Source organism: Engystomops pustulosus, chromosome 9 (genome assembly GCF_040894005.1).
Source record: "Engystomops pustulosus chromosome 9, aEngPut4.maternal, whole genome shotgun sequence".
Classification (NCBI taxonomy): Eukaryota; Metazoa; Chordata; class Amphibia; order Anura; family Leptodactylidae; genus Engystomops; species Engystomops pustulosus.
In genome coordinates this window covers 97,461,692-97,477,335 of record NC_092419.1, presented here as the reverse complement: position 1 = coordinate 97,477,335, position 15,644 = coordinate 97,461,692, and the positions used below count along the sequence as shown (strand labels likewise).

Sequence of the window (15,644 nt, the reverse complement as noted above, 5' to 3'; positions counted from 1 at the left end):
TTGTAAGAAAACAGTGCCTTACACCGTATAGTGGCCATGTTGGGGCAGTGCAGCTTAGCTCCGTGGACTTAAATTATGACTAAGCCTACCTTCTGCTTGTCTTTGTAACCTTAATACTAGGGGAATGGACAAAACCACATCACTGTAACCTAGTATACCTGAGCAATAACTCCAGGCTCCACCATAACATCTAGTCTGTGTGGCTTTCCTTCCACCATGCCACATCCCAAGTCTGCGATGTCCCATCCATTCATCACATTAACTGTTTGCAGGTGATTGTGGCTGAGATGCAATACCAAGTACAGCCACTATACCATGTATGGCGCTGTACTTATTGAAAAAAATGACTACATCTCACATCTAAACACTGTGGGAAGTAATTAGTGTAGCCCTTAGTAGCCGGTTCACTGGTTATATAATGTGTTAAGTCCCGAAGCTGCAAAAAATGTGGCCCTAGGGGAGCAAGGTCCTGATATAGAAGGTTGTGATTGTAGCAGGAGCATAGGCGAGGAGGGTTAAATATAGTAACAGGCGGCGGAGGAGGTCCCTGTATAAGAATGTGAGGAGGGACCCGACAGGAAATGGGGAAGGGGGAGCGGACACATGGAGTGCACCGAATATAGACAGAGAGGTCTCTTCTCCGGGGTCTGCTCACATGCCATCAGCTGTGGCTTGAACCAGGGGGACCCGTCTGACCCTCTTCTAGTCCATAAAAATGGCAGATGACGAGTCATTTAGGCAGAATCCATCCCGCTGACCAGGTCCCATTTGTTTTCATTTATGCAGAGCAGGCGAAAAAATGTTTTTTTTGCATATCTGAAATGATGAATGAGAATGTCGGCTGCTGCGTCCTCCTTATTGCATCCACTATTCATGAGGTGGCATCGCTGAATAAGGAAAACTCCATGAAGATATACCTGCCTAATTTATACTGTCCAAAATGTACCTAAATTTCGATGTAAAAATGGTCCACGTGTCATCTGTATCCAAAAACAACGTTTGTGCGCATGAGTGCTGGGTCCCAGCAAATACAAGCCGCGTGTCCTTCAAGCACTTCCACAAAGTATGTGGCACTGCCCAGTATAGGGTCAAGATCGGTCTGCATTTAAAGGGGTTCTACAGTGGCAAGCAAAATAAAAATTTAAAAAGTGTTCTTATCGGGCTTTGCTATTGGTTCCTGTCCTGTATCATGATGGTCATCTGTTCACGAAATGCCCTGCCAGACCAGAAGTATTGGTGGTCAATGACTTAGAATATGTGGCATCACTCTGACCAGCTGAGGCCACTGACTCCCTGGGCGGGTACCTTGACCACTGCCACTTCTGTCCTGGCCAGGAAGGCAGGTTAACAACTGGGAAGATTCCTAGAAACCTCCCTGTGAAAGTAGCATGCTAATCCCTATTGTTCTCCTGATGATGGACCATCTGCCAGTCCCATAGGTGTATAATTGTCAGCAGGTCATGCGGAAACGTGGCAGCAGATACTCCGTTGTAGCTCTGGCATCACCCAAGCTGGGCATGTATCTGTAGTGGCAAGTAAGAGCTGTCTCGGCTAATGTCATACATTCAGGTCCACATTCACCATGGGTGTATGAACCCTCAAACTCTAGTAAAACTAGAGGTTAAGTTTAGACACTTTCATTTCATAGAGACCTCTAACAAGCCATGGATTGACACTGGGGGCATTGAACCCTTGTATCTTGTCCAGTCCTTTATCAGATTTGTAGAGTAATTTTGTCTGGTCGGAAGCAAGGTGATCTTTTCTCTTCATTGGATATTATTATGACAGATTATCTCCTCATTTCTACCAGACTTGAGGACGGTTCTCTTGTCCAAGGTTTCTTATGAACTGGAGGGTCTGGTCATTGTAGTGTGAGAAGACTAATAACAAAAGACCTTGGAGGGACGTCTGGGCTCATGCCAGGGCTACCACATGGTGGCACATAGTACTTTGGGTAAACTTTGTTACACCTAGAATAGGGTAGTCCTAGTAATTCATGGAAGGACAGATTGGAAAGATTGTGACGTACAGGGGTTCCAGATAAAATAGGGGTCTGTCTTCCATCAAACCATATGAAATAGCCCCTTGTAGTCTCCACATTGGATTGTCTTTTGATGTAAGGCATAGTTCCCAGAGGTCAAACCGGCAATGATGGCCTCTCCTAGTCTTATGATGTAACTTTCTGGGATGGGAAAACATAATTCCATCAGATTCCCAAAAAGTTTCTCTTTCTTCAAATCCATCAGTCAGGCTATAAGTGGTATCCTGAGTTGCCCTGAGGTCTTGGCTGGGCGCCTCTCATGACAAGCTGGCTCCCGGATCACAGTGTTGTACTGCATTCTATAGAAGGCTTTTCTTCTGGGTTGTGCAGGTAGGTGTGGCAGGGGACATGGTGGTTGTTTTTGGAACCTTAGGACTCTAATAAAAGTGAAACAAAAATAAAGTAAAGTTTCCCTTTCATTTACGAAAATAAAGTATCCTCCTTTATGGTGGCTCAGATCAATACCCTGCGCCGGCCACATCTAGGCCTTGATGACCGGGCCGATAAGGAACAATGCTTTGAAATGAACGGCCCGAGGGGGGGAAAGGAACAAGGCTTTGTGTATTAGGGAAGGAAGTCTTCCAGGGGGCAGGGGCAACACCTTTTCCCAGACTCGTATCAGCCTAATCTGCGGGGACTGTGTTTGACCTTTTGTATATTCGCCAGGCATATTAGCGCTGGTAGTTGCAAGTCCCTCAGCGGCAGCATTTACTTTCACGGGGCTGATTCAATTAAAGGTAATGGCATATTAAACATCTAATCGTTGTGTTGTTCTAACCGCAGATCCGCAGAGGGAACTGGTGGTGGAGACGCTGAAATAGAATACGAGTCTTGAGAATAACGTTGGGTGTTAGTGCGCTATTCAGAGACATTAACAAGTTGGCCCAATAAAGGAGCACGAGCTGGAAGACATGGAAAGGTGCGCCGCCGATTGTCATGTTTATTGGATTAGGCCCAGTGGTCAGGGGCGTAACTTGAGGGGGTGCAGAGGTTGCGGTCGCACCTGGGCCCAAGAGGTTTAGGGGGCCCTTATGGTGTCACTTTCCCATATGAGAAGACTATTACTATAAACCATACATTATAGTCGGGGGCCTGGCACAGACTTTGCACTGGGGCCCATCAGCTTCTAGTTACACCAATGCCCAGTGGTGCAGGTGTAACGGGCTTTTTGTGTAGACTGCTCGCATCCATGCATCATGGAGTTAGTAGGGTGATGGTGCTTATTCACAAAGGATGCTTCTCATCTGATGGCTATTCCTCCCAACCACCTGATACACATGCACACTAAGCCAACCCAAGTTTTCAGTCTGAGGAGCTGCATCAGCCAGGGTCTATCATTTCTGAAAAACCACCCATTGGACCATTGATGGACTGGTCAGTCAGTGAAGGCCATGAAGAAAAACATCCCCAGCACAAGGATCAAACTAGGTCTTCCTTTCCACCACATTGTGTAAAGATAATGAATGATAGTTGCAAATACAGAAGTGGGGTCTTTTATTTCCCCATAATTAGGTTACACACTGATCCCACCAGAGTCCTTTGATCCCGTGGTAGGTCAATTTCCCCCCCATAAATAGTCAGGGAATTGTCCACTTTTACAGTCTTCAGAGTCTAAGAAACAGTGCTGATGAGAAGGTATCCTGCTGCTGCACCACAGCACCCCCGCAGAGGAAATGAAGAAGTGCATGATTATCCATCTAATGCATTGATGAGCTGAGTCCTCCAGAAAACTAGACTCTTTGTAGCTACTCTCTGTTACTGAATGAGGGACCTCTTCTGTAAATTCAGAATCCCTAATAAGGTGTTTAAAGGGGTTTTGTAAACCAGACAACCCCCCTACTATCTGCTGAAACTAAGCAGTGATTCAAATTCCGGTCCCAGAATTAGTAGAAGTAAAATTCAAGTTACATAGACCCTCAGTATAGGTTTATGTGACCTAAAAACATTGCCCAAAAAATCTGGACCATCTCACTATATTAGATCAGACTACACCGGTGACATATGGTCGTCTGAATTCATTAACGGTGCATTGTACAGATTGATGTTCTGGATATTGACCTCATTTATACAGGGGGGCTGGAGGTCACTTAGGGATCTGCCACAAACCTCTGTGGTGTATTTTTAATTTTTTGGGAATTTGTCTTCTATATTCTGTATCAGTAGCATCAAACCTTCTCCTATGTTAACAGGACCTATGTGTATACAGTTCTTCCTAGTTCATGAATAGAATACCAGAGCTACGGTAAAGACTGACACTTATGTTGAATATTAGAAAGAGCAAATAGAAATCCAACTAAAAATGTAATAAGCAAAAAAACGCAGGTTAATATGTAATATTAGAGTGACGCTTCCTATGGCTACTGTAAGCGCTGACATTAGTCATTGTCCCATGCACAGCTGCCGGCTAGCAGATGGCCAGTGTCTCACTGTGGGCCATTATCTGATCTGTCAGTGTGACTTGGACAGAGCAAACCTCATCTAAAGTCACTGCTGTTCCCTCTAATCTGAACTGCAAGATTGTAGAATCAAGTCAAGTGGCTGATAACAGTGGACAATAGCTCAAAGTTCCAAAAAGAAAAGTTTCCTTGAGACATATGGAAGCGGGGGATGTGTCAGTGATTAATCATTTAGGGTGGTGACATCCCCTTAGGGAGCTGTAATGTCAGCCATGTTGGTTGTCAGGATTAGGTTAATATTTTAAAACGAAGTAACAATAAGTAAAACTTTTATACTATGCACTACGGACAGATCAGCGATATTGTCTGTGGTGTCAACAGCCTGCAGGACGTACAGATTAGGGTTCAAAGGTAAAATGCAAATGTCATTTGCTAAAAGATAAGACAAAAGCACAAAAAAAAAAAAACGCCCCAATTTTCGCCCCGGAGCATCATGGGATAGTAATGAGTTTTACATGAACAAAAGAAAGTCTACGCATGGGTTCCCTTCAGTGGTCTCCGGTAAGCAGAATACATTTTTACCTAAAAAGGATAAGAAGTGTTAGGATTTATACATATAAAGTTTTATACATATATGGAAAAATCGGATTAATAATGCCACCCATCTCCCATTCATTTCATATGGACATCTTCATATTTCATAATTCAGCTTAAGGTCACGTTGGCCCCGGATTGAGACAAGGAAGGATGTTATGGGGTCATAGACATCAGATTTATTATTTATGTATATTAGATGTTTAGCTGATGTTCATTCGGCAGATAATGGGGGAGATGAAGATTGGAGAAGTTGGATATCTTGACCCAGTCCTATCCCTGTGGCCGTACTGCACTGGCCACATGGGGCGCACTGTCGATGGGGTAAACTGATGTCCTATAGATCAGTGGAGGGGAATATTAAGGAGTGGAATCCCCCTTTTAAGTTAATGTGGTGTCCACAAGAGGGTCATACAAATATTATTAGCTGGGGGCAGCCATCAATAATCCACTTTTATCTATGTAGATGCAAATTAAGGCAGTAAACTGACCCTGTGCCCCTGGGGGAAGGAGAAGCCTAGATCCATGTCTGGTCACCACTGCCACCTCCACTACTGTCTAGGGTTGTCACCTGCGGGGCTGGAATTTGTTTGATGGTCCCTAGAGACAAGTTTTTTCACAAATGTGCACTTACATGACTATAGGACCCCTTACCCACCCCCATATAGTGGCCACTATTTTGACAAACCCCCCCATTCACACCTAGTAATAACTATAATAATTGATGACATCCTTATTACACTTATTATTACCTCCATAACACTGATTCAGTGCTGAACAACTCACGCGTACACCTGATGTCACTGACCTGAGCAGGTAAGTGACCCATTAATTGAGTGACATCATGCACACTCAGGTCAGTGATACGGAGGCGCCTATAGCCGCAGGCTGCTAGTAACACCGCTTGCTCAGGGTTTGTTACTGTATGTTCTGTATGTCATTTACATTTCAATTGCAAATCCATGAACAGGTCTGACAAGCCGCCGAGATGGGGTTGTTGCCTTTATTGTCTTCTTTCGACATTTGCAATTTTGTGAGTCACATTGAACTGACTTGTCACCCCCCCCCCTTCTCTATATTTAGAGATGTGATAATTACTTTCATTTAACTCATTAGACTCTTCCCGTTTACCCTATGTAATGTGCAAAGTAAAACGATTAAACTTGCCCATCAAGAGTTAAAAAAACAAAAGCAGAGTTGTTGTTTTTTTTACTGTTTGATTTTTTTTTTTCTGGCACCCTTTCTTTTCTATTTTCATGTGTATTTTCCATTCCACTCCCCTCTCTCCTCCTCCTTCCCTCCTCTTCTCCTCTGTCTTCTCCTCTCTCCCCCCTCCTCCAAAAGATGTGATTCCGCCTTTCAGACTTGCAGCTCCCTCATTTGTTAACACCGTCCTATAGGCCTCAATTAGTAGCCATGGCAATGCTTTTTGAATGGGGAGGGGTGGTGCCGGGGAGGGCTAAGGACAAGCTAAAATTACAGGGGGTTAAACAAAATGAGTGAAAAATCTGTGAGAGGGGCTGAGCCCTGCCAGAAGAGGAGGAGAAGGAAGCTCTCTGACTGAGTTCCTGGATTCCCAGCACTACCGAGGATTCCTGGGAAGATTTTGGGATACAAGCCAATGTCCCGATATCCTGCCCCTGTCAGATTCCGAACAATCGACCAGCTAGACCTGAAACCTACAAAGCTGTCAAGGGACCTCAAGTACGGGAACTGATTTTTTTTTTTTGGATTGTCCGATGCATGGAAAATTGTCCTGGATCACATGTTCCAATCCTACCGGGATCCTTGTGGAGGATTGCTTGCAGAATATCCAAGACTACATCAAAGGAACTAAGCAGATTTACACCGTAAGACATCAGGGACTGTATACTTTCAACTTTTTGGATCTGGAAACCTAAACTGAAGCCTTGGAGATGTCATCTTTGGAGAACCTTGCTACAGATCGTGGAGATTTATGATGGAGTCTTGTATCTGTCAAGAACATCCTGAGAACTCGAACCCTGGAGTGATTTGTATCTGTTGAGTTAATCCCAAGCATGGAAACCTGAAGATGTCTTATCTGGTCTCCTTGTAGTAGGTTTCTGGAGGAATATGGTTTACTTTTTCTCATGGGAAGATTAGATTCACCGTGACCATTCGGTATCTTTGATGCCGGTCTTTGAACGCAAGGGTTTTGGAGATAAATGGCAAAGTCTATATGTGTCCGAAAGATTCCACCTCTAAAAACCTCTAAAACTAGCTTGGATCGAGGAGATATAGTCCTCTAAACCCATTGCTGTTGTGTCTAACTGGACATGTATATGGAAAAAAGTAACCTGAGAGGTAAGTCAATTCACAACAACTTGGGCTTAGGGTTATCTTTATTAGGAAGATCTAGTGTAAAGGTATCAAAACCCTACCACCCACCACACGTCCTGTGTCCTTGCCGGATTTCCTGCATTGTTTCTACATCTGTCTTTGAAATTTGCTGTACTGTAGTATGGATGTATGTAGGGAAGTGTAGATGCAAGCAAGATCCTAAGTACATATTTAGAATTGGATTTCCCCGAATGCACTTTAAAGGGATTGTCCATTTTAAACATGCATGAAAATCGGTGAGAATGTCCCATCTGTGAGGATGTAAATTCTCAGTCTTAATGGTTTTAGCTACAAGTCAGAGGTCATAGTAAAAAGTCCTTGGGTACCTTGAATATTATTGTGTATTTTGGGAACTTTGATGGTTGCTCTTGCTGACAAGTGAAAAGGTCAAGTCAGTGGGGGGGTCTCATCACTGGGACCCCCATTGATGTCAAGTGCAAATGCATCTGGACAGTGTCTTTAATAGCTGACCTCCATGGCTCTGATCTACCTTTGGCTCATAAATTTCCATGGATTTCCAACATTCCCATTGATTTCTGTGGTGTCATGGTTGTGCTCTGCCAGTAATACCCCTTTGAAAGCTAAGAGGGCTAAGAGATCTCCACTATTATTTTAATAAGAACATCATAATCAACAAACACCTTCAAGTAGGCATTGAATTAACTTTTGTTTAACCATCAGCTATTCTTCTTTTGCCCAAATATCTCTAGCGAGGCATCTCCATTTAGCCTTTTCTTTTCCGAAATACATTGGCTGCAGTACTAATACCTATTAAATGGTTGAAAGGTCCTGACAATTTTTTCCACTTTGGACAATTTTAGTCTAAGGTATTGGCCAACCTAAAGGTCCCCATACACAATAGATACAAATTGCCCAAATCTGCTGATTTGGACAAGTTTGGCTATTCATCTATTGCGTATGGTTCATTCCGACTCTTCCCAACTCCTGGCCTATGGCAGATATTGAGGGAAACAAGGATCGGACAAGTTTGAACTCGGCCGCCCTGATCCTTTTCTTCTTGGGAGATAAGCTGCTTTCAGAAGACCTATTGTGCTAAGAGTATAAGGAGTCAAAAGTTTTCAGTTCAGGTGAAGTTAGGCATTTTCGAGACGAGTGCGAGACTCCCCCACAATCAGCAGGATGGGGTACTGAAGATCGGCCTCAGCTGTCATACAAGGCTCGTCATCTTAGCTTGTCCGGAATTTATTTTGGGCTCCATTGATTTCCATCGGATGGCTTTCTTGTGGTCTCAACTGTTGGACCCCCCCAACTGCCCTATGGATAAGGGATACATGTTGAGTAAAATCGAACCCTCTCAGTTCCTTCTATATGACTCCATTATGTCATAGTCTGCGTCCTGTAGTGAGCCATTCGGACCCTGACAACCCTTATGTTGTACCGAAAACCAGTGACCCGACACCGTCATCCCTCTCATTAGTAAAGTCTTTTCGGGATTGTGCGTCTTTATTACAATTACAGAGGAGTAAGCAGACACATTTGCGGCGTATTACCCAGAATCCTTACCTAGACATCAATTACCGCGCAGCACGTGAGGTGAAGCAGGTTTAAATAAGCGACGTCTCACTCCGCTGCCTGATCTCCGAAAATTACTCATCACTTGATTAATAATTAAGATAAGAGTTAATAATTAATTCTAGGCACAGCTGCTGGCCTATGTGCGGGGCGGGTGAGCAGCAAAATACTGAACCGCCACTCCTCGCCTCCTGTGACTTCTCTGGTCCTCCCCAAATAGCGTCTCTGGGGCACTGTAGATACGGCTATTAGTTATGTCTGCAGGGCTCCATTAGTGATCCTCAGGAGGCCCCCGATCTTCAGTAATGTGGGTTAGTTGATTCTGACATAGGGCGTGTATATTTTACTGTCTACAGACCACACATGGCATCGGAAGGGCATCTTCACACTATGAAGTGGATACATCACCACATTTACACCAAACAAAATCTATAGCTATAGGTACAACACAGACTGGGCCAGATTAAGAATGCTAGAGGCCTATAGGCGCAGACTGGTGGGGGCCTCCAGACAATTTTTTTCATTAAAGTAAATGTTGCTAGTATTAAATATCCAGCCCCCCCTATTAACTATATACAGCCCCCAATAATAACTATATACAGCCCCCTATAATAACTGTATGCACCCTTCCTACAATAACTATGATGGATATGTGTCTTTTCTTTTTCAACCATATAAACTATGATTCTATGAACTATATAGACCCTTCCTATAATAACTGTATACAGCCCCCTATAATAACTATATACAGCCCTAGGTAAAATAATAAAATTGTACTCCCCTTCTCCCATGCCCCTGATGTGCACCAACCTCCTCCACTTGCCTTGCGGTGTCAGGATACTGGCACTGGCAATTTACTGTGTGACGTCCCTGCACTGCCACCGGCAGGGTGCCTCCATCTTGGTCGAGCTCTAATGGCAGAGCAGGCAACTTATCGTTTCCTTGTTTTGTTATAGACTGAAGTATATAGGATGACGCATGGGGAGCCGGAATTGTACATACTGTGGGCAATTCAGACGGCCATGCGACCGCCTAAATTGCCCATATTTGGTGGGGGCACAGGGGTGCGCGCCCCAGGAGCCCACCCTATAGTCCGGCCCTGAGCACCAGCAAGGCTTATTACCAGCTATAAGTATGGTACCAGTAAGGCATTTTACCAGCTACAGGTACAGCACCAGTAAGGCCTATTACCAGCTATAGGTACAGCACCAGTAAGGTATATTACCAGCTATAGGTACAGCACCAGTAAGGTATATTACCAGCTATAGGTACAGCACCAGTAAGGCCTATTACCAGCTATAGGTACAGCACCAGTAAGGTATATTACCAGCTATAGGTACAGCACCAGTAAGGCCTATTATGAGCAGTGGGTACAGCACCAGTAAGGCCTATTATGAGCAGTGGGTACAGCACCAATAAAACACATTACCAGCTATAGGTACAGCACCAGTAAGGCATATTGCCATTTATAGGTATGGTACTGGTAAGGACTATTACCAACTATATAGTACGGTACCGGTAAGGCATATTACCAGCTGTAGGTAGAGCACCGGTAAGACATATTACCAGCTATAGGTAGAGCACCGCTAAGGCGTATTACCAGTTATAGGTACAGCACCAGTAAGGCATATTACCAGCTATAGGTACAGCACCAGTAAGGCCTATTACGAGCTGTGGGTACAGCACCAATAAAACACATTACCAGCTATAGGTACAGCACCAGTAAGGCATATTGCCATTTATAGGTATGGTACTGGTAAGGACTATTACCAACTATATAGTACGGTACCGGTAAGGCATATTACCAGCTGTAGGTACAGCACTGGTAAGGCATATTACCAGCTATAGGTAGAGCACCGCTAAGGCCTATTACCAGCTATAGGTACAGCACCGCTAAGGCATATTACCAGCTGTAGGTATGGTACCAGTAAGGCCTATTACCAGCTATAGGTACAGCACCGGTAAGGCATATTACCAGCTATAGGTAGAGCACCGCTAAGGCCTATTACCAGCTATAGGTACAGCACCGCTAAGGCATATTACCAGCTGTAGGTATGGTACCAGTAAGGCCTATTACCAGCTATAGGTACAGCACCAGTAAGGCATATTACCAGCTGTAGGTACAGCACCGGTAAGGCATATTACCAGCTGTAGGTAGAGCACCGCTAAGGCATATTACCAGCTGTAGGTATGGTACCAGTAAGGCCTATTACCAGCTATAGGTACAGCACCAGTAAGGCCTATTATGAGCAGTGGGTACAGCACCAGTAAGGCCTATTATGAGCAGTGGGTACAGCACCAATAAAACACATTACCAGCTATAGGTACAGCACCAGTAAGGCATATTGCCATTTATAGGTATGGTACTGGTAAGGACTATTACCAACTATATAGTACGGTACCGGTAAGGCATATTACCAGCTGTAGGTAGAGCACCGGTAAGACATATTACCAGCTATAGGTAGAGCACCGCTAAGGCGTATTACCAGTTATAGGTACAGCACCAGTAAGGCATATTACCAGCTGTAGGTACAGCACTGGTAAGGCATATTACCAGCTATAGGTAGAGCACCGCTAAGGCCTATTACCAGCTATAGGTACAGCACCGCTAAGGCATATTACCAGCTGTAGGTATGGTACCAGTAAGGCCTATTACCAGCTATAGGTACAGCACCGGTAAGGCATATTACCAGCTATAGGTAGAGCACCGCTAAGGCCTATTACCAGCTATAGGTACAGCACCGCTAAGGCATATTACCAGCTGTAGGTATGGTACCAGTAAGGCCTATTACCAGCTATAGGTACAGCACCAGTAAGGCATATTACCAGCTGTAGGTACAGCACCGGTAAGGCATATTACCAGCTGTAGGTAGAGCACCGCTAAGGCATATTACCAGCTGTAGGTACAGCACGGGTAAGGCCTATTACCAGCTATAGGTACAGCACCAGTAAGGCATATTACCAGCTATAGGTACAGCACCAGTAAGGCATATTACCAGCTGTAGGTATGGTACCAGTAAGGCCTATTACCAGCTATAGGTACAGCACCGGTAAGGCCTATTACCAGCTATAGGTAGAGCACCGGTAAGGCATATTACCAGCTATAGGTACAGCACCGGTAATGACTATTACTGGTGTTGTTACTATTGGTCTGACTACAGGACCATTTGAGGTTTGAAATAATAATAATTCTTTATATAGCGCACACAGATTCCACAGTGCTGCCACAGATCTCGCCAAATCAGTCCCTGTCTCCATGGGGCTCACAATCTAATGAACCTACCAGTATGTTTTGGAGTGTGGGATAAAACCGGAGGAACTGGAGCAAACCCACGCAAACACGGAGAGAACATACAAAGTCTTTTTTCAGATGTTGACCTGGGTGGGATTCGATCCCAGGACCCCTGTGCTGCAAGGCAGAAGTGCTACCCACTCAGCCACCGTGCTGCCCTTGAAATATCTTTCCTATAGGACGACTGGAAAATCTTATAGAAGTGAGTGAGAGCAGGTTGATCATATGCGGCAGCACGGCAGCTCAGTGGTTAGCATTACAGCCTTGCTTCGCTGGAGACATGGGTTCAAGTCCCAGGGTCACCATCTGCAAAGAGTTTGTATGTTTTCTCCGCGTAGGTTTCCTCTGGGTCCTCCGGTTTCCTCCCACACTCCAAAACATACTGGTAGGTTGACTAGAGTGTGAGCCCCATTGGGGGACAGGGACCGATTTGGCAAACTCTGTGCAGTGCTGAGTAATAATAATAATAATTTTTACGTACACTCTATTTGGTATGGGGCACATAGAGGATTATGGGTCCACCATTCTCCCAGTAACTAAAGTTCCCAGAGGTCAGACCCCAGTGATCAGATATTCATCCCCCAACTTAAGTGTCTGATCGTCCCAAAGGGGTTAATCTGATGCAGCCCCTTGTCAATTTATATGCTTTAGTTTTTTTGGGGAGGAGAGGGGCAACACCTTGGCCGGGCTTGATGATGTTTTGCCCTTGCCAGTCCCATGCAGCACTAGACCGGCTTCCTCCATCCGCTCTGTCCATAGAAAATACATGTCAGAGGAAACAGACGTGAGGGCACAGCGCAGGGGATAAAGGACGTTACATGTCAGTGAACAGACACAGGCGGCTTCCTTACATGGTTGACATTTAAAGAAAAAAAAAGTGTTATTTTTACTCCTTTTCACCTTCACAGCATTTTACTTTTTGTCTTCGTACAGACCAGTGACCTACAGATGTAGCAGGGCTGAATGTGTCATCCCTTGCCCCTTACTATACACCCCTGGGATACCCCAGCTGGTAATAGAATATATCGTCTGCATCGGCAGTCCCATGTAAATCCTTACACAAGTCACAGTGACATGATGTCACGTTGGTCCTATGACACATTCAGCTCTGCTACACGTGTACAAGGCGCTGACAGCTCGGAGAGTGTCACAAGGTGCACATTGCTGCGGACACTAATGACTATATTGAATTATATAGTCTTTAATATAATGGATTGAGGAGGATACACAGAGCCCTATTGTTTATCCTGAGTAGAGGCGGGCACAGCACAGCTCGGGGGCACATATCGGATCCAGCGCACACCAGAGGGGTCACCTGTAAATACCCCCTTTCACAGAGCTCCGTGATCCCTGTCACAGCTGCCCCAGCCCTATTCACATTGACCACGGATATAGATAACCTTGGGACGAAAATAGCGTCTGCATTGTGTGGACTGACGTCACTGTGAGCGCTGATGTCAGCCGCATTGTGCCGGGACTGGAGAAGCAGAAGTTATATTCTCTAAAAATGGGAGAAATCACAACTTTATGATATAGTGTCTGTTATAATTTAGGTTTCCCATCCTTAAAAGGAACCTGTCTGGATCTGTGACCCTGCAGCCAGTGTTTGGAAATCCCAAATCTGTGTATGTTATTAGTAGCAGCAGGACTGTGAAATATGAATTTAGATTCCAGAATTGTAGCTTCTCCGGGTGCACTGGTGGCGTGTCCTCACCCTGCTTTTCTCTGTGGTCTCTGCTAGTCAAAGTTAGGTACAGTATAGTCCCTGGAGATCTGTGAACTCCTGCCTTTGTGTGTGTTGTGAATAGCAGCCGGACTGTGAAATATGGATTTATATTCCAGGATTGTAGCTTCTGGGGTGTATACTCACACTGCTGTGCTATTTATTCTCTGCATTTAGAGGTTTAAACACTACATTAATCACACGGAGGAGGAGGGAGATTCTGTGGATTGATTCATTGCAGAGAGCCAAGAGTAGTGCGAGGAAACGCTTCCGAAAATGCTTTAATCCTGGAATTTAAGTTACTTTTCACAGTCCTGCTTCTACTAATAACACACACACACAAAGGTATGATTAAGCATCTTTCCAGGGAGAATACCTAACACTGTCTTCAGCTTTGTATGTTCAATATCAGCGACAAATTCCCTTTTAAAGGGGTTGTGCAGGGTATGAAGTTTGTCTCTATCAAAGTGAATAGAGCTGCAATACCATGCACAGCCTGTAGAAAGTTGTGGTGCTGTTTTTGGAACGTAAAGCAGAACCTTTTAGTAGTTGGACTTTAGTTGGACTTTAAGGGTCACAGTGGCTGTGGGGAGAAATCAGCCCTGGAAGGACAGGGTTATACAACCAGGAACAAGATGTAAGTAAACATGTCCTGCAGTGATGGAGAAGACGAGAGTAAACATCCCCCCCCCGAGCCCCTGGAAGCCCCCCAGGAAGCCGCGGGTACCAGGAGAGCACATATACACCTATATACATGTCAATGGCCATGATGTAGTCCCATCAGGTCTGTAAATAGTGGAATTGACTGAGGCGCCGATTAACAGGTCTAGTTCTATAGAAGAGGTTCTGTAGCAGCTGCAGGGTGTCACATACAGTACTGTTTGGGATCTAAGGTCCGTTCTTAGGCGGCGCTGGTATTGTACAGCTTGTTCTGTGCCATAGCTGCTCCAAAACATCACCCAAACTTGCCAACAGTCCCAAATTTGCTGAAAGTGTCAGAGACAAACATATGCAGATGTTTTGTTACAATCCCTGGACTCCAAAATGAGGTTCTGCAGAAGCTGAGGCTATATAAATTTCAGTGAATCTTTAAAACAGAACCTTGTCTTTGTGGAGCTGTTGATACATTGTGTTATACATTGGCCCTGGTGGACTGTGAAAAATGGATTTCTGTTCCAGGATTGTAGCTTCTCCATGTGCACTGGGTGTCGTCCTCACACTGCTGTATTCTTAGCTCTCATCAAATAACGTTATAACTCCTCCCCTGCTTTGAGTAAAAGTTGTATGTTTTTTTTTTTGTATGGCTTATTACTACAGCATTTACTCAATATAGAAAGGAGGTATATGCAGAGAGCTTAAGAGCACAGCAGTGTGAGCACACACCCCCAGTGCACTTGGAGAAATTCTTGAATATAAATCTATATTTCATAGCCCAGCTGCTCTCTAACAACACACACAATGGTGTGATTATACATCTCTCATGGGAAATTGCTAACTCTGTAGAGGGCACAGAGCACAGCAGTGTGAGGACACCCCAAGTGCACTTGGAGAAATTCTTGAATATAAATCTACATTTCATGGTGCAGCTGCTCTATAACAACACACACAATGGTGCTATTACTCGTATCTCCAGAGAAATACCTAACTCTGTAGAGGGCACAGAGAACAGCAGTGTAAGGACGTCCCCACAAGTTACAATCAGGG

The 15,644-nt window shown here is 44.6% G+C and overlaps 1 protein-coding gene across 2 annotated transcripts in view; it reads left to right on the top strand.

Moving 5' to 3' along the window:
* Nucleotides 1–15,644, top strand: part of FGD1 (FYVE, RhoGEF and PH domain containing 1) — a 78,691-nt gene that overhangs the window by 24,687 nt on the left and 38,360 nt on the right. The window contains exon 1 of one of the 2 annotated variants that reach the window (XM_072124329.1): nucleotides 6,523–7,356. The exons of the other annotated variant lie outside the window; for it this stretch is intronic. Coding sequence (XP_071980430.1) covers nucleotides 7,329–7,356 — 28 coding nt within the window. The 5' untranslated portion in view covers nucleotides 6,523–7,328. Of the gene's footprint in view, nucleotides 1–6,522; nucleotides 7,357–15,644 lie in introns of those variants that run through there. 2 annotated transcript variants of the gene reach the window in all.